The 23686-nt window shown below is 31.6% G+C and overlaps 1 protein-coding gene across 1 annotated transcript; it reads left to right on the top strand.

Annotated features, from left to right (window-relative positions):
- Positions 1-19356: 19356 nt before the first annotated feature.
- LOC134681960 (uncharacterized) lies at positions 19357-23467 on the top strand. Its single transcript, XM_063541589.1, has 2 exons — positions 19357-19473; positions 21744-23467. Exon 2 carries the CDS (start codon positions 21757-21759, stop codon positions 23392-23394), a length of 1638 nt encoding a protein of 545 aa, XP_063397659.1. The 5' UTR covers positions 19357-19473; positions 21744-21756; the 3' UTR covers positions 23395-23467.
- The last annotated feature ends 219 nt before the right edge of the window (positions 23468-23686 follow it).

The following is a 23686-nucleotide window of genomic DNA, read 5'->3' as shown; positions in this document are numbered from 1 at the left end:
ATATATATATTACTCACCTATCAGCAGTACATTATATATATCATGAACAACTGTAAATATGTAAATGGTTCAACGGATTTCAACTACGAAATAAACATTGAAATATTCTTGGCAGTTCAAACATTTATACTTTTTTTGACATTCTACTCCTTGAGTATAACAATATGAAATGTTCTTATTTGACTTATGAAACGGATTAATATAAGCTAACAGCTAGTTTCTGGATCCTATTAATTATTCACTTGAATTATTATGTTAATGCATATTTGTGTGTATAGATATAGGAATAGATAGATAGATAATTTTATTAACCAATCATGGTGCCCAAAATTTGAGCTATACAATCAAATTAATTACAAAATAAAGCACAGAAATTGATTAGAATGATTAAAGTACATTTAAACAAACTACCACATGAATACACATTGACACTAATTAACCTGATATAAACCAAGTTATTGACAAAACATAGAATATGTGGTGTGAGTGCCAATGAGACAACTCTCCATCCTAATAACAATTTATAAAAGTAAATAGTTCTCAAAGGTAAACCATTTTGAAATATCAGGAAACAATAACAAAAACAATGAATTAAATTGCTGCGCACAAAATTCAGTCCACAAATTGACAGCAACAAGAAACACGTGTCATACTATAAGGCAAATCATTGAAATTATTGGAAACTTTTATTGATCTATAATTTGATTGGTTTTATTTTTACAGGACTTGGTATTTAAACTTTGGTTTACTGAAACTTACGCATTGTTTTCAAATAATCATTTGGCTTACCATAGTAAAGAGATTAAATACGGACTCGTAAAATGAAAACAATAGCGAAGTTTTCGGTGGTTTTCACTTTTGTTTTAGGTAAGATTTATGATATATGAAAAATAATTGCTAAAAATTTAGATTATCGAGTGCAAAAAAAAACACAAATAATTTTAGGTTAATAGTTTATATATTTTAAAAATAATTCGATTAAGCGTTGTATAAAATGGATTCTAAGTATAAATGTAAAGTTAATTGAAGCAGTTACTAGCTAGTATTCAATGAATTATGTAAGAGACCAATGCTTCATTCAAGACAATATATTTAGGAAACGAAAATTAGGAGGCTTAAACCAAACAAGGCATTTAACTGTTCGTGCAATTTCCATCTATCAACTCAAATTTTAGGTTAATCGCATATATATATGAACTATCAAATAAATACCCGGTTATGGAGTAAGTGTTGTTAAAACGAACATAAGCGAAAATTAACATAAGGTTTTTAGTTTTCTTTGTGAATGGTTGCCTTTTTTCGTTTTGTTTAGTGTTTTGTCATTGTTACGTCTGTCTCTCTTGTGACTTGTGAACTTTGTTTGTCCTTTTGGTTTATTCCGCCTCTTTTTTTAGTATTTAAATTAAATAATTACTGTATTTCATAATTCTAATGACTTAATCTTTATAATTGCAGGACAGACATTGGAGGAAATATGGATAAAAACCACGAACAGTGGAGATGTTGATGCCTTTAGCACACATAATGTTTATGATTATTATACCAGTCTGTCTCGCTACCATTTATTTCCCGCTCAAAACAGATCCATCAAATTTAGCGTAAAGGCATGTTATGCTGCCTTTATTCTCCTTTCTGCTGCAGTTGACTTGAATTCTACCGACTTCTACGAACTAAGCCTGGGTGTTGGATTGGAATACGCCTACACATTTCTTCGTCGGAAATACAATACTCAAGAGTGTCAAAAGCCATATACTCCTGGAATAATAAATTGTGCAAATCACGTGACCTTTATACTTATTTGGACAGTAACCGGAAGAATCTCTCTAACTAAAGAAACAGACACTGGAACTGAAGTAGTTATAGATTGGACTGATGCCACACCTTTACCAATACAGGGAGTGGGTATTATGACGGCATGGGGAGCCGATGGAATATGGATTTTGGAACACATTCGTAAGTAGAAATTGTGTTACGTATGAATAAATGCAGATATGTTATGTTTAAGACATGACAGAAAATATCATTGATGGTCGATAAATAGTTACTGAAAATCAATGCATCTTCTCGAAGTTATCATTATATACGGAATATTGCAGCTGTCGGTTTACAAAACCTGTCAATATTCCCTTCCGCATCATTGTTAAAGTGTATTCAAGGACAACAAATTGATGACATTTCAAAATCTAAAATGACCTGCGGGCACATTGTTTCTGTTTATTTTTAAGTATCATTCTTGTTTACCCCTGCTCTAACGGAGGGGATACTATTAGTTATCTTGGTGAAATCAGGGATGTACAGAATTATTTTGTGCTTCTATAATTTTTGTAAAAAAAGTTTACTTTTCTTGTCCCCAAAATTTATTTATGTAAACTTTTTTTTAAATATTTATATTTTGGCATTTTATTTACCTTAAATTTAAGATCATTTTTGGGGATTGTTTGGCAAATTTGATTTGTCCCGAGCACAGGCACTTGTCTCAAAAAAAATATTTCCTATTTACCTTAATATAACACAAGGTACTTAACTAAATTTTTGAATAATGACACCCAGTCCCAAATTCCCGTTATTTTTTTTATTTCTCGGTTGTCAAACCTACTTAAACTTAATATGCCGTAAATCTAAATTGATTTATCTACACAATGGTATATGACACGACTATCATTGTTGTCGGGATCATAAGTAGCAGGCCTCAGAAGTCGGTCAACGGGATGTTTTTTTTGCATTCGTCTATTTTTTTGGCAACACCCAGTCCGCATGTAATTTTTTACTGGTTTCTCATTGGTCAATCGTCTGGCTAAAAATAAATGTGGGAAATTTTGGTCAATTTATAACTCTACATTAGTGTCGTTGAGTACACGTGTGTTTCAAAACAAACTTATTTGGGTTTGTTTCACATAATCTGTAAAGAATTTACAATAAAGGTAATAATTCATAGTCAGAGGGAAGCTAACAGTTTTTATTTTAATATTTTTTTATAATAATTCAATCACTGCGGGCTGGGTGTTGCCAAAAAATTAGACGAATGCAAAACACATCCCGTTGACCGACTTCTGAGGGCTGGTACTAATAATCCCGACAACAATGATAGTCGTGTCATATACCATTGTGTAGATAAATCAATTTAGATTTACGGAATATCAAGTTTAAGTAGGTTTGACAACCGAGAAATAAAAAAAATAAAAGGAATTTTGGACTGGGTGTCATTATTCAAAAATTTAGTTAAGTACCTTGTGTTATATTAAGGTAATTACGAATTTTTTTTTTTGAGACAAGTGCCTGTGGTCCCGAGGTGAGCAAGGGTGGGTGTTATTTACGGAATCAAGTCATTTCGTACCTTGACCATTTCGTACCGAACATTTACAATTTCGTACCTCTGCCATTTCGTACCCACGATAATATCCATTTCGTACCCTAAGGGCATAATTCATCTACCATTTCGTACCTCATGGACTTAATACATGTTAACTATTTCGTACCATATCTTTGTAAAGTTTTTCAATATTTAAATTTTTTGGAAAAAAAATGATGCATCTAGAAGTTAAACTTTTAAAAAGACCGATGATTGGTTTGATTAAGCAGCACTTAGAAACTTCAATAGTTATAATTACACTTAGTTTGTTTGCAGGATTTGATCTTAGTTAATTGTTAAACTCTAAAAGTATGAGGTTAATTTTTGTTATTTGTTATTTATGAAAAACTATCTGACAAAAGAATTAGCATGACTAAATTCAAGACCGCACGGTTCTGCATATTTAATCCACATTTCAAGATTACATGTTTCTCATCTTCAATTGTTTTATCGTTACAATTAAAACATATTCAATCATTAATAACACCTACTATTGTATACATATAAATCTTCCATGAGGTACGAAATGGCATTCATATAAATCTTCCATGAGATACGAAATGGCATACATATAAATCTTTCATGAGGTACAAAATGGTATTCATATAAATCTTCCAATTACCAGATTGCAGGATTTTCGCTGCGTAAGAAATAGATTATTTCAACCCTGTCTGTCCGTATGTCCGTCCGTTCTACTAAATTTTTGTATTCCCTTTCTTATAGACTATAAATCAGAGCTTTCTGACATTTAAGATAAGATTTAATGTTAGCAGTTTATACTGCGTGATGCATTTTCATATTCATTACTTGTGAGCCTCTTGTTTACATGTTTACCTAATACTTATATTTTCGAACAAATAATGACCATGTATGACCAAGGAAAATGAAAAACAGCTTCCTAAAATTTGTTATCGGGCTTGATGTGGTAATGCCGTTTTGCATATGTATTGCTTTTCAAATTCATGTTTACAAAAAAACCTCAAGCAGGTGTATCATGAGTGAGCAATAGCTCATATTTCATTTCATTTATACATATTTCTTTTTGCTATAACGTATAACAAAACGGATCACATACAAGTTATCACACCTGAGATAGTCCTCTTCTAAATATCATGCTTTATAATTTATAGAACTAAAACATGCAACAACAAAACTAAACAATTGAATGTGAACGGTAGTTCAGATTAAGAACATGGTTTCACAAATAAATCATGATCAGCCCTACGTCATATTGCGTAGTTACCAACACATTTAACTGTAAAGGTACGTATGATTAGGTAATAAAGGATTTTCGTAGTTATCGAAATAAAATAATATGGGCGTTACCTATTTGTGAGATATATATCTGTCTTTTGATGATTAAAAAATATCAATCCATTTATTTGATTAAATTATATCAATTAAACTATATTCTTTAAAAAATTCTGTATTTCTACTAGACTAAGAAGATAAAAAAAAAGGAGGTATCGTCCTAAAACAATCTAAAGAGAGACGTTGGGATCTGTTTAAAAAAAAGGATATTATGTGCTTTTAAATATTGTTCCCTAACTAAACATTTTACCTCTACATAAATATTACTTTAGATAAATGGATGTTTTGTAATTGTAATTTTTGTGAAACTGCAATGTGTAATGCAGTTGTTGGTGTGCGTTTCATAATGACGTTGTTTTGGTTTATCATTTTATCATTCTAGAGGCAGGGAAAAGTCATTATGCTAGACCTCGTTTACACTTGTACGAAATTGAAAAATTTAATCGATCTTTATTTGAAAAAGACATGTGTTCGCGTTTACATTTGAACAAGCACTGCGTTTACACTACAACATAAAAAGAACCGTCTGACTTTTTCGTAAACAATAAATCAAATAAAAAGAATGATAAATGGAATTCTTCATCTCGCACGGACTATCACACACTGGAAAATCGTGGAGAAAACACTTAGCTCATTGGTATTTCGTATGGATTTATTAAGTATTTTTTTGGTTCATACATCACAAGTCATTAAACAAAGACATGTGTGTAGACTTTTGCTAAAAAAATACGAACAATGCGTTTAAAGCTGGGGATTTGCAGCAAAGAAATAGAACTTATCTATTTAGAAGATATTCCAAAAACAGCGGAATCTATGTTTACTTTTCTTGTTCCATCCTTCGTAATTAAACACGTGAGTTTTTGCCGCCAAACATGCGCAGGTTTATTTCATACCTAAAAAAAGCATTCACCTCGAAAAAAGATCGATCGCGATCGATCTTGTCGTTAACAATTGAAGAATGATTGATTCAAATAAGATCGATATTTTATAAAACCACATCTGGAGGTGAATTTTTAAAGACCGATCCCGATTGAAGATCGGTCTTTTCCGTTTACATTAGACTTAGATATATCTTTTTTACAAGTGTAAACGGGGTCTTAGATTCTTTCAAAATTCTTTCAGAATATCAATACTTGAAAGTACTGATAATAATCTGCAATACCATTTACCAGATATGCATTTCGACAATTAATATCACTTCAGTTTTGCTCGAGGCCAAACATTTGAAAACTCAAACCCTAATACAAACGTTGAAAGGCGATATTACACAAAAAAGGACCAAAATGAAAGCCAAACCCGGACAACTAATTTGTAATAATAAGTGGTATTATATCGACGTTTTATATTATTCTTGATACTGGTATATGGTATAGAGTGAAAGAAAAATCTATATCATATTAAATAGCAATATTTATGAAAAATACCATTTCATAACAAGTTCTACTTTAATAAATCAGTCCTGGTAAGATATTTAACTTCATTACTGATTTTAATGAATTGGACCTTATCGACTTTGAACAATTTCAGTGACACATGATTTGTAGTACCTGATATCATTATCTTTAAAGATTTTAAAAACTATTTCCAGAATTTTCATTTCGTTAATCTCTTGTATGTTATTATGTGTATAATTTTAGCTTCTTATATATATTCAAGCTTTGGAGATCGCTTATTTATAACTTCCTCGATAAATGAAAGTGAAAAAGAAATTTTGCAGCAATAAAGTGTATTTCATTTCATTCAAAATTACAATGACAAAATTTTATTTGAAACAACATAAATATACTTATACATGTAGTATGGTATGGAAGCTTTGCATTAGAATATTTTTTCAATATTTACAATTTGTATTTATTACTAGTATTATACCGACGAAACCTTATTATTCTATAAGATCTATGCAATCATAATATATAAACTTTCAGGAATGAAATAATATGTAATTCTTTGAAAATATGACACAGATAATCAAATGATATATAAAAAAGAAGACATGATGCATGATTGTATATGATACTACTAACGTTGGAGACCTAATGACGTAGCAGTAAGCAAATATATGTCACCGTAGGATTTTAACAATGATTGCTTGATTTATTTTTTTAAAGTTTAATGCCATTGAAGGCACTAATAGCTTTTTTTCGTGGCGGTCAGGGTTTTTTTTGTGGAGGAAGCTGGAATACATGGAGAGAACAACGGCTTTCGGCGGGAAAGTGACAAATCCTTGTTAATAAGGATTTTATTCGAACGCATATTATTCTACGTTAGGAGCTCGCCTTTAATCATAAGCAAGTCCCAATCCATAAACTTAAAAGTTACATGTATATGTGTATGATTTGTTATTATAGCAAATAACAAATCAAGTCAAATGAAACGTTGTTAACAAGACGTCTATCATTACTCCTGGCAACTGGAAAGTATCAAAGATTCATTATTTCTGAGTAAAATAAATCATACACGATTTTGTTTTTTAAATATTTTATATATATCTGATAGATTTAATGACTAACATATATTATACTGGGATGAATTATGCCCGTGGTTTATCCTGCAATTCGATTGGTTACCTAAACAGGGGATATGAGCTCATATTCCCTGAAAAGGAAAACAAAAATACGAATGGTAATTAGTTTAGTGTTGAATCGAATAGTGCCTTATATCCCCTTTGTCTGGAGGCTCAGTAGTAAAAACACTGACAGGAAATAAACGCCCGTATCTCCTGTGAAGATCCCAGATGACATATAATCTTTATTATTTCAGCTGTGTTTACTGGACACTACTGTGGCGGGCCTGGAAAGTATGGTAATATGACACTGCTGAATATCGTTATGCAGCCGACCAGAATTAGATGTCTTTTGGAATGTGCAAATAATGATGCATGTCTTGGAGTCAATTTCAATGCTAATACAAGCAAATGTCAACTCATTGCTGGACGTCAGCTTATCGTCAAATCAATTGCACAAGACTGGAACTTTTATATAAAATGCTTAGCCGGAAACAAAATGTGTCCAGCTTGTTTGAATGTTTAGATGGTAAATAGTTCAAATTTGAAAACGTTGACTTTGTTGGCATTCTGATTTCGATTAACGCGACAAAGAAGGTTATCCTAGAATTTGTTTAATTAATTCCACAAAAGAATAGAAGATCAATTTAACTGCAATTTTAATAAATAACAGAAGTTTTGAATGCAATTAATTTGATCATCATTAGCAAATATTATTTCACAGAAACATAGTTATTGAGAATCATAACAACTATAATCAAACGATAATTAAACTTATCGTTTATGGTTTTTAACAAAATATACATTTTTCAAAGAAAGATAAATTATTTATATCATTTGAACAGAGTAAACACAAATTTAAAAGTTTTAAGGATACATAACGCAATCGGAATATTTTTATACATTTCTTTACTTTTCATACAGTTTTTTGTTTGTTTGTTTTTCTTTTTTTGGCGAGGGGAGTTATTTTTAACCTGTGTTGGTAGAATTGACTTTTTTCGTTATCAAAAGTTTAGGGCAGCTATTATACTCTTTGGACAAGTCGGTGAAAACTGCTCTTACATATATTAAGTCAAAACAATCTATTGTCCTTGAATACACAAATATATATATTCAATCTGCCTCGTCGAGACAGACATGCAGACAATAACCGTTTCAAAACCTTTATTGTGTGGCGAAACAAGGCTAGTGTCATTATTTTTCTCTTATGCGTTTTACCAAGTAAATGAAATATCTAATATCGATCATTATTATTAATGTTGAAAGTTAAGCACAGTACATTTTGTGTGAAGATCTGTTTGTTTAAATAACTTAAAACAAGGTAATTATATGCAAATACTGCACTTACAATTCAAACCCGCTTCATTTGTTTGCACCTGTCAGGAACCTGTTAAGAGGTTTTCGTTTGTTGATGTGGTTCAAAAGTGTTTTTTTTTTTTTTTTTTTTTTTAATTGAACGTTGATCTTAATTGTTTTACACTAGTCATTTTTGGGCCCTTTATAGCTTGTTGGTCGGTATGAGTCAAGGCTCCGTGTTGAAGGCCGTTCTTAATGTTACCCATAATTGTTTACTTTTTATACATTGTGACTTGGATGGACAGTTGTCTCATTGGCACACATACCACATCTTCTTATTTCAATATGATCAATTATGTGAAAGCAGTCAAAGTATTCTTGTATTATTTAAAAACTACCGTACCACTTGTATTGTACTATAAACATAGATTTTAAATGGCTAATATTTGTTAAAAATATATTCGATGAATGTGGATTTTCTTATATCTGAAACACACAGCTCTTTTTAAATGATGTATGATTGAAATATTATATCAAAGTAAGATTGTGTGATCTATTCAAACAAACACGGAACGAGACTATTCAAAACTGTTCCAAAGCCTTGAATTATCATCTTTTTAAGAGTTTATTGTGTTTTGAAGAATATTTTAATATTTTAGACGAAAAAGATTTTGTGACATTATGTAAATTTAGAATATGAAACCATAAACTTCCAGTCGAAATTAAAAGATTGTACAATATAGAAAGGGAAAAAAGAACGTGTAATTTATGTAAGGTAGATATTAGAGATGAATTTCATTACATTATTAATTGTTCACATTTTAGAGAAGAGAGAAATAAATTTATATATCAAAATTTTAGTATAAGGCCAAATATTATATTAATTACTGAAAATATGTCGTCTACAAATAGGTCAGATCTCATTAATTTATGTAAGTTTATACGAATTATAAACAAGCGAATGTGTCCTCCTGAAAAAATTGTTTTTGTTTTTGTTGTTGTTGTAAATATTGTATATCTATGTTTATGTAGGTACTATATTGAATAATATATTATTATATATCGAATTTTACCAGGCAAAAGATACAAAGCGGATTAAGAACAGGATTATCGGGATAAATTTGGTTGGAAACGGTTGAATATCAACGCTTTCTGAACAATATCTGATTGTTGTCGTGATAAAATTATTTTTTTACAAATTCTAATTAAAGTTTGAAATTCAATCCACGATTCACAGGATCTTTACTATACTTTTGACAAATTTTCATCGGGAATGGTCCTGTCAAGGGCGGCAGTAGAAATCGTGAATGACTGACCCTTGCTTTAGTTATTATGTATACTGGCCCACTATTCTTTTATGTGTTTAGATTTAAATTCATTTTGAAGCCAATTAAAAGAACAAAACTATCAAATAGATAATTTAAGAAATGGATTGAAAAGGTGAATTGCGCCATTTAGACATAAAACTTATCATGTCTAGTACCACATATTAATAGAAGATCATCGAATACGTCATCTTTATTATAGGTTATCCTTTTCACCTGGTACTCCCCTTTGTTAACTCTAAAATGAAATTTTTAAATGAAGTGATTTTTTTTCTTTGCTCTAATGCAATGAGTAATGAAACAAATGGTTTTGTTTTCCTTGTGCAGCATATAACACATTGATGAGTTTTTTCTTAGGGCATAAGTGAGAATTATGTTTATAGAAACAACGGTCCAATTGTGCATGAGCTTAATTTTTTCTATGGTTTAATCGGTTTCTGCATGTGTTTTTTGTTTTCGTTAACAACCCAGTAAATTATATTAAATTAGATGTAACGCGTCTTCTGATTGGTTGACGTTATTTTGTTAGGAGCCTATAGACACAATTTAGTCGTGTGACCGTGACGTCGTCAACGATTTTTCATGTTTTTTTACGGTTTAAAATGAAATTTAGAATTTAATTATAAGAAATGACTGTAATATTTTTTCTGTCTATGATGCAAATACTGCACTTACAATTCAAACCCGCTTCATTTTGTGGTACCTGTCCTAAGTCAGTAGCCTGTTTATAGGTTTTCGTCTGTTGATGTGGTTCATAAGTGTTTATCGTTTTTTTTTTTTTTCTTTTTTTTAATTGAACGTTGATCTTAATTGTTTTACACTAGTCATTTTGGGGCCCTTTATAGCTTGTTGGTCGGTATGAGTCAGGGCTCCGTGTTGAAGGCCGTTCTTAATGTTACCCATAATTGTTTACTTTTTATACATTGTGACTTGGATGGCCAGTTGTCTCATTGGCACACATACCACATCTCCTAATTTCAATATGAACAATTATGTGAAAGCAGTCAAAGTATTCTTGTATTATTTAAAAACTACTGTACCACTTGTATTGTACTAAAAACATAGATTTCAAATGGGTAATATTTGTTAAAAACATATTCGATGAATGTGGATTTTTCTTATATCTCGAACACACAGCTCTTTTTAAATGATGTATGATTGAAATATTTTATCAAAGTAAGATTGTGTGATCTATTCAAACAAACACGGAACGAGACTATTCGAAACTGTTCCAAAGCCTTAAATTGTTGTAATTTTAAGAGTTTATTGTGTTTTGAAGAATATTTTAATATTCTAGACGAAAAAGTTTTTTTTATATTATGTAAATTTAGAGTATGAAACCATATGATAAACTTCCAGTCGAAATTAAAAGATGGTACAATATAGAAAGGGGAAAAAGGACGTGTAATTTATGTAAGGTAAATATTAGAGATGAATTTCATTACATTATTAATTGTTCACATTTTAGAGAAGAGAGAAATAAATTTATAAATCAAAATTTGAGTATAAGGCCAAATATCATATTATTTACTGAAAATATGTCGTCTACAAATAGGTCATATCTCATTAATTTATGCAAGTTTATACGAATTATAAACAAGCGAGTGTGTCCTCCTGAAAAAAAATGTTTTTGTTTTTGTTTCTTGTTGTAAATATTGTATATCTATGTTTATGTAGGTACTATATTGTATTATATATTATGTCTTCTCTGTACCTATGTATTTGGTGATGAGAATAAGGACATATATAGTAATTAGTATTGTCCTCCCTCAACTAAATCAAAGACAGCCAGGGACTCCTAGATCTGGTTCTCTCAGCTGGTATTTTTGGCATCATACTGACAAATTCGTATTAGACTTTTAAATCACCATCATAGTACTTTAGTCTTAGAATGCATACAATCCTTTTTGAAACTTCAAACAAATCGAGATATTTTGGTGTAGAAATTTTTGGAGGTTTTCACCAAAATATTCATGGTTAAATGTTTTGGTGTTAAACGTTTGCACTTTGGTTCCACTAAGTTTTTTCATTTTGTCAAATGGAATTTTTTTTCTTTATAAACTTACTTTACATTTTTTGAAATATGAAAACTAAATATTCAAAAAATAAAATGGAAACATTTTATGGAAAATAATCAGCTGTCGTTTGTGGAATTGTGAAAGATTTAATCTATAATATTATATTCAATGCAATAATTTCACTTTTAACTGACAGTTGATTTATTGAAGTTACATTTTATCAATTAAAGTACCATAGAATATTTATGGTTTAGATGCATGAATTGGAACAAAACACAAAGAGAAAAATACCATGATGATGATAATTTAAAATATATTTTAAAAATTTATAATTGAAGTGATGTTGCAATAAACTTTGATAAGTCATGGAAATAGTTATATAAACTCCATAACTAGGTTAACTTGTCCTTAAATGATGGCCATGAAAACAATTCTGAGAATAGATCTTGAATTGACCTTGTCACCACATCACTTAATGCTTTAAAATGGCTGGTTATGATGCTATTGATTTAGATATTTACTATGCTTGACGTACAGTTGCGTTATTGCTCATGAAAGGTTCTAGTTTTAACTGTTTGAAAAGGGTAAAATTTCAATTTTGGAGATAGAATTGTTACTGATAAAACTGTCCTATCCTAAACAGTTTTTAAAAAGTCTTCGTAACATTCCGGAAAACTTAGCCGATGTTGTCTAGTCGGCTTATAATCGTGTCTATGTCGTGACAGATTCTGCTGTATCGGATCCAAATCCTAACAATGTGCATTGTATTTAAGACGGTGTCCTGTGGAACGGGAATAATCTGGAGAAATTTTTCATTGCTGTTTTCTGAAGATTGAGTACAGATTGTAATCAGATCTTGTCGATTGCGAACCGTTTTTGCTGAGACCGTTCCGGAAAAGTCCCGTTATTAATACGTTTATTCGTCAATGAAACCCACGTCAGATTCCCGACAATTACAGAATACAATACGACTCAGACCAGACAAAGCCGTTTGCAATGCGATAGAGAAGACCGTGATAGGATTACGTTCCGACAGTACCTGATCATCCCGAGTGTGCCAACTGTTATCAAACGAATAACTTCCGTCAGCGTCGGTTCACTGTTTGATCACTGTCTGATCTCTGTCGAATTACATTCCGTAGAATTGAGACGCAGTCGTGACAGACTCGGTCGAATTTTACCAGGCAAAAGATAAAAATCGGATTAAGAGCAGATTAAGAACAGGATTATCGGGATAAATTTGCTTGGAAACGGTTGAATATCAAAGCTTTCTGAACAATATCTGATTGTTGTCGTGATAAAATAATTTTTACAAATTTTAATAAAAGTTTGAAATTCAATCCACGATTCACAAGATCTTTATTAGACTTTTGACAAATTTTAATCGGGAATGGTCCTGTCAAGGGCTGCAGTAAAAATCGTGAATGACTGACCCCTGCTTTAGTTATTATGTATACTGGCCCACTTTTCTTTTATGTGTTTAGATTTAAACTCATTTTGAAGCCAATTAAAAGAACAAAAATATCAAATAAATGATTTAAGAAATGATTGAAAATGTGAATTGCGCCATTTAGACATAAAACTTATCATGTCTAGTACAACATATTAATAGAAGATCATCGAATGACGTCATCTTTATTATAGGTTATCCCTTTCACCTGGTACTCCCCTTTGTTAACTCTAAAATGAAATTTTTAAATGAAGTGATTTTTTTTTCTTTGCTCTAATGCAATGAGTAATGAAACAAATGTGTTTTTCCTTGTGCAGCATATAACACATTGATGAGGTTTTTTTTCTTAGGGTTTTTTTTCTTAAGTGAGAATTGTGTTTATAGAAACAACAGTCCAATTGTGCATGAGCTTAATTTTTCCTATGGTTTAATCGGATCTGCATGTGTTTTTTGTTTTTGATAACAACCCAGTAAATTATATTAAATTGAGTGTAACGCGTCTTCTGATTGGCTGACGTTATTTTGTTAGGAGCCCATGACATAATTTAGTCATGTGACCGTGACGTCATCAACGTTTTTTCATGATTTTCTACGGTTTAAAATGGAATTTAGAATTAAAGTATAAGAAATGACTGTAATATTTTTTCTGTCTATGAAGAAATAACATAGACATGTGGTGCACACTATTAAATAACCCGCTTCGCACGTTATTCAGTGTGCACCAGATTTTTTATGTTATTTCTTCATAGACAGAAAAAACATTACAGTACGGTCATTCCTTAAATAAAAAAAATAGAGGTAAACAAGAACCATATCTTTAAAAAAGATATCCGACGAAGTTACAAATTATTTTGTGAATATTCCAATTATATCTAAATAAGTGATTTACCATTTAAATAACGTTTTCTCTGTTTGTGTTCAGTATTCTCGTATCTTTCTGTTTACATTCACCAAAACCCGCGGAAATCTCACATGCGTAGGTGCGTTCTTATAGTCATGTACGTTCGTACAACAAAGTTTACATTTAAAATTATATAATTGTCCCGAATAAACAGCTGAAATGGATGCAAAGAGCTATAGGAAAAACAATTACTTTAATAAAAGTATAAATCTTTGAAATCTTAGTAAATATTTATAGATTTTCACTTGCTTTCCATCACGATATAATTAAAGAGCCGCTTTTTTTCAAACACAACCAAATCACCCACCATGACAGGGTTTTGTCCTATCACAGAAGTTCAAAGGACACAAACCGAAACAATACCGACTACGTCGGAAAAACAAATCTATCGAAGACTAATTTTATGAGAGACATGTTGGGATGCATTTGAATAAACGATAATCAAGAAACAAACTTACATTACCAGATACATCATATCTGAGAAACATACAATATGTGTCCTCAATTTTAGAATTAATTCATACATTTGTGTATCATTCAAAATTATCAGATACTAGATACCTAAATTACCAAAATATGTTCTACATAGTTTGATATTTTAAAACACCTATGCGTATGTTTTGAATTTGTACTATTTAACAGTTTATCCTTTTTAAAAGGGTCAGTTTGGTGTGGTTTTACAGCTTACATCTTACAAAGTCAATCCGAATTATTTCTGCAAAGATTTCCGCTCAAGTCGGTGCTAGTAGCCGTCTTAATAAACTTGCAGTGAAGTGAGATTTTTTTTTTGTAAGTGTTGAAAGCCTCACTGGTACTTTAAGATGAAAAACTGCCATAATAGCGCTGTTCGTTTGCTTTTGATGTGTTTTTGCTAGTATGCATATCTTAGGTACGAGACCACAATTATTTCGTAGTGCATTTCTTTTAGAACATAAATGAAAATAAAAAAAAAATCCCGCCTGCACTTTCTAAAAGAAACTTTTACAGTGTGTTGTACTACTTTTGGGACAAATTATATCAAATTACAGAAAACTTCATCGTCTCTAACTCAAAATATGGACAATTTTATGTTTAGGGCATGCGCATCTTGAAATCTTTTGACAGCTTCCGAAGTGCTTATTTTAAACGTTTTTCAGCAGGACCAAATCACTACTTTCCTTTAAAATTCTGGACCCAAATTTTTTTACAGTGTAATTTCACCCCCTTCTTGCAATTTGAGGCATTAAACATGGAGAAATAAATTTGTAAGGGTTATAAAAATTAATTGCAAGTAACCCACTGTTAACACTATAGGCACTGTATGTGTGGTCTCGAACCATATAATAATTTTCTGTCATGAATTGATACCCTATATCATTTGTTTTTCTATTAGAACTTTGTATTTTAATGTGAAATATTTTATTGTTCATTGTCTATTGTTTGTTTGTGTTATTTTGTGACAGTCCTACTTTTTTGTTTTTATTCTTATTATATTATTCCTATCTAATGCTTATCTAATATTAAAAAATGCGAAACATATGTTTTACGTATTAATTATTAGAAGTCCTACTTATAAATGAAAACTTCGAAAAAAAATCACGTACTTTTTGATTATCTTCAAACTGTTGCGTACTGGAAAAAAGTGTAGACTATGATATCTCGTTTTTTATGTTTTGTATTCTCTGCATTTATGGAGACATCTCAAGCAAGTAAACAAAACAAGACGCATTGAAAATATTTGAACAAAAATCATACAGATGTATATCAAATGCGTTGATCATTTTAACTTCGTCCATATCCTACCACGCAGATATGCCAATGAGACAACTCTCAATTAGAGACCAAGTAATGTAGAGGTTAGCTACTTTGGTCACCGCACGGCCTTTAACAATGAGCAAAACCAATACCGCAAAACAGGCTATCCCAGAAATGACAAATGTAAATCATATCAAACGAGAAAACTAACGGCATGGCATGACTTACGTATAAAACAATAAACAAACAATAAATAGGATATACAGCAAGAAAGTACAAGTACTGAATTAAGGCCCCTGCCTTAGGACAGGCGCATACAGTTATGCATGTTTGCGGGCGATCCTCCCGTTACTCGTGATAGTGATGTGACAGCACAACATACGAACAAACCATAAAAATCAGTTGAAAAGTATTTAACTCATCAGATCGATACAGAGCACAAAACAGCTAAGAAAACACCGAAGACACAAGATAGAATTCTGAGAATACTCACAATTACTGCCTGAAGCTAGTTCAAATCCTATAATACTAATAACAAAATCATGTATCTAAGACTAAAACCAACACAAACTTTTTAAGAGGAAAATATATCAAAAATAAACGAAATGCAATTAATGATAAATCACTGAATATAATTACACTTAAAAAATATTACTTAAGACCAATATATCATTCTGTTCGTAAAAACACATTTATATAACTTCTTTACGGTGTTTGAAATATCAAAATAATAAAACGGAAGCATATTTTTTGAAAATGATCAGATGTCTTTTTAGGAATTTAGAATGGCTACAAAATGGTACATAGCATTCAAATTGATATGATTAACAACAATATATAGAAAGGAAATATTCGTTTGACCATGTAGGTCAATAACCTCAACCATACCCTACCACGCAGCTATGCCAATAAGACAACTTTCAACTAGAAACCAAATAACGTAGAAGTTAGCAACACTGATCACCGTATGGCCTTTAACAATGAGCAAAACCCTTAGCAAAATGTAAGCTATAGCAGGTCCCCAAATTTAAAAAAATAATGTAAAACAATTCAAACGAGAAAACTAACGCCATGACTTATGTCTAAAACGATAAACAAATTAAAAACAAATTAGATATACACCAAAAAAACGACAACCATTGAACCGAGGCTCCTGACAAAGAACAGTTTACTAACTGTATGTTCAGCATGTTTGCGGAAGATCGATCCTCCCGTTACTCGCGACAGTGATGTGACAGCACAACATAGGAACAAACTATAAAAATCAGTTGAAAAGGTTTGTTCAGATCATTTTCTGCATTTTTGTGGCCAGAATACTAATGCTGGGTTCACACGTTATTCGAATTCGATTCGCACTAACTAATTCGAAATTAGTTTAATTCGCGATCGCAGTCGAAACGTTTTACGTCCAAACGTAAATTCTAATTCGAATTGCAATGCGCGCCAAATTAGCTTTACTGTCCGAACGACGTTAACTTTTAATTCGTATTAACAAAAACGCATTTCTAATGCGAATTGGATAATGCGATTAAGCCAATTCGTATCAATCCGAATTAAAAAAAAAGAACAGTGTGTGAACGCGATTAGCGAATTCGATTCGCATTCGATTCGAATCCAATTCGAATTAAATGTACGTATGAACGATGCATAATTTTTGTCTTGACTTGTGCAAATTAGTTCCAAAATGTTTCTGCCAATCACCTTTTACTCTTCAATACAAATGAAAAAATACGTAAAGTTCTGCAAAAATGACATTAAATTCAGATGTTGAATCGTCTTCTGATTTGATATAAATATTTTAACATGTAGTAACAATATGCAGAAATTCAACTTGCATTATCATAAATTATCTAATGATTTGCTCTTTCTAAGTAAAAGACACATTGGTATATCAGTAAAGCGTTAGATATTGAAAGTTGCTTCCCTTTTCATCAATCCGGACTATATAATAATGAGGGTGGTAAAGGGTGCGTTGTACGCAAAAAACGTGAAACAAGACATAATTTCACGTTGAATGTGAAATAATTTCTGACATGAACGTTGCACGAAAAATAAAGACTTTGATAAGGAACAACATCAAAGGCTTTTCCACTTTATCAAAAAACAAAATTGAATCCATTTTTTTCTTGAAGATCCCTGTCAAGTGTTAGAATTTTATTTGAAAAATACCGAGCAAGCAAAATAAGCATTTCAAAATCACGATGCAAGTAAAATTAAATAAGCAGAACACGTTGAACGAGGCACGTGTCTTGCACAACTGGACGTCAAATAAAAAAGTAAAAACACGTTGAACGTGATATAAAAAACAGCGATCACGTTGCACGAAAATAACCCTTTACCACCCTCAATAATGATAATTATTCAAATTGCATGAAAGATTGAGTGTATTTAAGTATTTTAGTTTAAACCTTAATTCTTAATTCTTATGTCAGAATTAAAACATCTTTGGCATATCCATTATGTATTTAATTGGGTCTTATTCATATATATACCGTAACACAGAAGAAAACAATAGATATACAGATATCAATATAGGGGTCACTTAGAAGACACTCTTATCTTCGATAGTATCAGCTCTAACTCGTTCAAAGTCTAGACAAATTAGAGTTAATCTTGCAGACTAAAAATCTCTATTCAAGACCAAAGAAGTCTGTGTTCCTTATTACTATGATATGTTACCTTAACGTATGCGCTCTTTTGTAACAACATTTTATTATGTTATATTTGTTCGCCATAAGAAAATGATAGTTTCTATCTGTATTATATTGGAGATCCCTTAAATAAACCTGTGTTCTACCGTTCAACATGTTCAAAGTCTTTGGATATAGATAAAAATGGATTTAACTTTTACTTTCTTTCCTATGCGCTTTTTCTTCATGTAACAATTTTCACAAAAAGAACGACAGAGATGACCCAATAACGATTTGGCTATTAAGAATTGCCTTTTGGTCATATAGCTCTACCTGCAAATGATTTGTTATGACCAGACTATAAATAATTAATAATTGTTTTTTGTTTTTTTTGGTATTTCCTGTCTTTTTGTATTACTTTATAAACGTAATCAACGATGGCACCACTATTTCTTCGTTTTCTATATGCAGTTTACTATCCACATCCGTATACTGAAATGTCCTAGTGCTAGCTTAAACACGTAACCTTTATTTTCTAAGGTCTGCTTTTGTCTTACAGCTCAGCTCTTCGCGCTTTTAGGTCTAATACATCCTTGGCTTTCACATCTTGGAGTTTGGGCTGTCAAAGGAAAATCTAGAAGAGTTGACAAGAACGGCGTTCCATATTTAACTGAAAGCACAGATTATATAAATTTTATGACGTGTCAACATGGTAATATGTATGAAGAAATAGTTTCTGGAAATCAATACTGCTCAGTTTAGACAAAGTAATTTTATATTTGTTAATGATCTTCATAGTAACATTGCTTTACATACATGACATAGTTGACAAGAACGGCGTTCCATATTTAACTGAAAGCACAGATTATATAAATGTTATGACATGTATGTAAACATGGTAATATTTATGAGGAAATAGTTTCTGGAAATCTTCTATGCTGCTCTATTTAGACAAGGTAATTTTTGTAAGAATGAACTATACTAAGGATTCCTTAATGTGCTACCATTACATTGGTTGCTTAGACCTAACATATTTTCTAGTTATAGGTTAATATACATTTAACTTTCGGTTTCGCTTATTCCATCCACCATGTCCATCTCCATAACCCATTTGTATTATAAAAAGGACCAGTTAAAACAAAGTGTATTTAAAGTGCAGACAAACTTTCTGGAAAAGTTTAAAAGGCACTTCGTGAAGTGCGTTAGAAATCGGAAGTAATATTTATTGGTTTTAGAAACAATTTTGTTTGTTTCGTCTCTACTGTATGACTGTATCAATGTTATTATTCTATAAACTGTTTAATAAATAAAGGCAATAGTAGTACATCAATGTTCGAAAGTCATAAATCGATTTAGATAATACAAATCCGGGTACCAAGCTAAAACTGAAGAAAACAATTATAAGAGGAAAACAACGAAATAACAGAAAAACTCAAGTGCAACAAAAAACTAAACAACAATGCGACACACACAGATTCGAACTATAAGATAACAATTGCCATTTTCCTGGCTTGGTACAGGACATTTTGAGAACAAAATTGTGGGTTGAACCTACTTTTGCGGCTAGCCAAATCTCCCGCTTTTATGGCAATGTTAAATATAACACTAAATTGACAACATGATATGACAGGACTACAAAAAAAAAATATCTTATTACCTTATCTTACAAAAAAAATGGAAGAATATTCAGGACAGAGAAATACACAAATTAACAATACAATAGAACATTACGACATGCTAATAGTTATTAAAGGTACAAGGCTTATAATAACTATACGCCAGACGCGTTTTTCGTCTACATTAGATTCATCAGTGACACTCTGACAGGTCAAAATAGTAAAGAAAGTCAAACAAAGATGATGAGCATTAAGGACCCAAATTCCAAAAAGTTGTGCAAATACGGCTAAGGTTATTTGCCTGGGATAAGAAAATCCTTAGTATCTAGAATAACTCATATTAACTTTATGCAAACTGTTAATTTATAAAAATGACCATATATTTGATATGCATGTCAACATGGTAGGAGTGACAAACCACAGAATAAAAACGAACACGTAATACAACCTAGGTATACACACAAAAACAGCACAGCGGAACCACACAATGTACGTCACCCGACTAGATCGAAGCACAAAAGTGACGTCACAGGTAAATTTCCAAACAATTCCAAAAAAAATAGGATTTAGTTCAAGATTATGTTTGTAGTAATGATATTTGATATGTTTTATAACAATAAAAATTATAATACTATAATTATCATAAAATTGTGTTAGTTAATTGTGTTATCGAGCTATGTCGTTATTTCTTCTAAATCAAACTGTAAACCAAATACATCGTGTAAGTTTAGATGGCCCCAAAATAAAATCTTATAAATCAACTAGGTGATTAATTATTTTTACTCTTACACACGAATAGAAAATAACAAAGTTAGAACTACTACTACAAAGGATAAGAAAATTAACAATATCCTATCAGTAAAACAAATACAACATCAAAACTGAATGCATGATTTTTGGATAACAAATACAAAATAAATCATTGCCCGTCTGTCAGGGGTGTATATATATAAGTCTATATAAATCATACAAGACTTAACTGCATGGGAGGAACATCTAACATTTCCCAGTTTGATATAAGATGATGCGTGATGCGATATGAGTGCCAATGAATCGCCACATCCAAGTCACAATTTATGAAAATAAACCAGTATATGTCAAAGTACTTCTTCACACAGAGCCTTGGATCACAAAGAACAGCAAGCTATAAAGGACCCCAAAAAATAACTAGTGAAAAAATCATTCAAACGGGAAAACCAACGGTCTAATCTATATAATAAACGAGAAACACTTGTGAACCACATCAACAAACGACAATTACTATCCATAATAATTATACAAGTATTTAACTGGGAATAATGTCGAACATTTCCCACGGCCAAGATGCTTTTATTTTGTTTAGTTGGGGTGTTTTCTCACACCTTCTGTACGTCTGAAAATGCAGAAAGTGTTTAGCCTAATTTGTAAGTACAAAATGATGATATTTTCATATCGATAACTTAAATTCATAAATATATCAATTGATTAAAAATCCCTGTCATCATAACAGTATAAAGTTAAACGCAAGCTACATTTCCGTCATTGGTTTACCTTAATTTATAGTTAGAAACAAATTATAACATTTCGCGAAGTCTGTTTCATAATAATATTGTCTGACAACTTTTTTTTAGAAATAAAGAAACGATGGCATCCAAAGGACAGTGTGATCCATGTTCAGAGCAAGGAAAATCATCACCGGCAGTCAAATTCTGCTCCGACTGTGAAGAACGGTTCTGTGAAAATTGCATAGAAGATCACTCTAAATTCAAAGTGTTACGATCTCATCATTTGATCGACCTGTCTGCAGCTGGATCTAAAATTCCTACCTTTCAAAAATACTGTGACGTACACCCGGATGACCTACTGGATTTTTTCTGCACACAGCATGACGTTGTGTGCTGTAGGTCGTGTATGCCTTTGAAACACCAATCTTGTCAAAATGTTTTTCCTTTAGAACATGTTTCAAAGAATGTAAGAAATTCGGCAGTCCTGAATGATACTTTAGATGCAATGGACAGTGCTTCAAAAACTTTGACAGGTTTGATGGACGGTACAAATAACAATATAAAAAAAATAGAAGATGATGAACAAGCCATACTGAGGGAATTAAAAACTGTTAAGGAAAACCTAGTAAAACAAATAGACAAACTTGAGGAAAAGGTCACAAAGGAACTTTCTAGCATAAAAAAAGAGAAAGAAATAAAGATTAAACAAAACAAAACCGAAATAGGAGATCTGAAAGCCGAAATTCAGGAAATGCATGACCAGGTAAATTTCCTTAAAGAACACGGATCCAATAATCAGCTTTTTTTGGCTTTGCGACAACAGGAGAAAAAAATTCAATCAATAGATAGTCGAGTTAAAGAGATGACTTCGACCTTTGTTGGGACCCGACTCGTTTTAACAGGCATATATGATTTGAAAATCGACTCCATCGGCTCAGTTGAGGAAACCCCCATACCATGTGGAATTAAGCATAAACCAATGAAATTGAACCAAGCACAAGCAAAGCCAGACAACATTAATCCCATTACAAGCATGAAATGGAAGAATCATTTAAACCTGCAATATGGAAAGGTCTATAACTTAACAGGAATAGCAATAACTGCCGACGGTAGTGTTCTTTTATGTAATTATAATAGCAGTGGGGGTCTGTATACATATAGTACCAATAATGCGTTTAAGTCTGAACTACCGTTGTACTTTCCATATGATGTTGCAGTGATTTCCGATACAGACAAAGCCGTAGTCACACTTCCAATGGAGAAAAGTATTCAGTTCATTAATACAAGCAGCCAGGAGTTATGCAATAGAATTACAACAGACGAGCACTGTTATGGAGTTTGTGCAAATAAGGATAACATATATTTAGGTGGCATGGGAAAGATTTTTGTGCTGAATTTGAAAGGATCATTTCTAAATAAAATCACTCTGAATAAGAATGAAGCCATTTATTCTGTATGTCTCAATGAAAATAGTCAGCAGATTATCTGTCGAAGCTCGAGTACACTATGGTGCGTAAAGCTGACCGGGGAAATCGTGTATCAGACTAATGTAACAGGAGCAGCGGGATTAGCAATAGACCGACAAGGAAATGTTTATTATAGCATGTTGGATTCAAATGAAATTCGTCGGATAAGGAATGATGGCTCTTCGGTTGTAGTGTTAAAGGCGAGCGAAAAAATTACACGGCCTTGTGCGATAAACTTCAACAAAACATCTACTACATTTTACGTCATTCGTGACTGTAAAACTGTTCAAATATACAACTGTAACGACTAGGAATGAATATTGTGTTCAAAAGAAACTATACCGATACACGTATATACAACAAAGTGACAACCCCTAACCATTGTTAACATTATTGTGTTGGCTTTTTTTTTTTGCAAGTAATGTGTGTTAAGTACAATAACTCTGGATACTTTTATTTAATCTTTCACAGTTGTTATTTATCAAAATGCTGTTAAACAATCATGCATTGCTAGGCATTGTCAGCTGATTTTTAACCCACGAAATACATGTATAAGCTGTTATATTTAATCGTTGCGATTAATATAAACTTTAAGGTTATCGA

This window comes from Mytilus trossulus, chromosome 8, assembly GCF_036588685.1.
Source record: "Mytilus trossulus isolate FHL-02 chromosome 8, PNRI_Mtr1.1.1.hap1, whole genome shotgun sequence".
NCBI lineage: Eukaryota > Metazoa > Mollusca > Bivalvia > Mytilida > Mytilidae > Mytilus > Mytilus trossulus.
This window is presented reverse-complemented; position numbering and strand designations above follow the sequence as displayed.

Excerpts from the sequence above, each read along its gene's own strand:
- LOC134681960 (XM_063541589.1), top strand. The coding sequence starts at position 21,757 with ATGGCATCCAAAGGACAGTGTGATCCATGTTCAGAGCAAGGAAAATCA.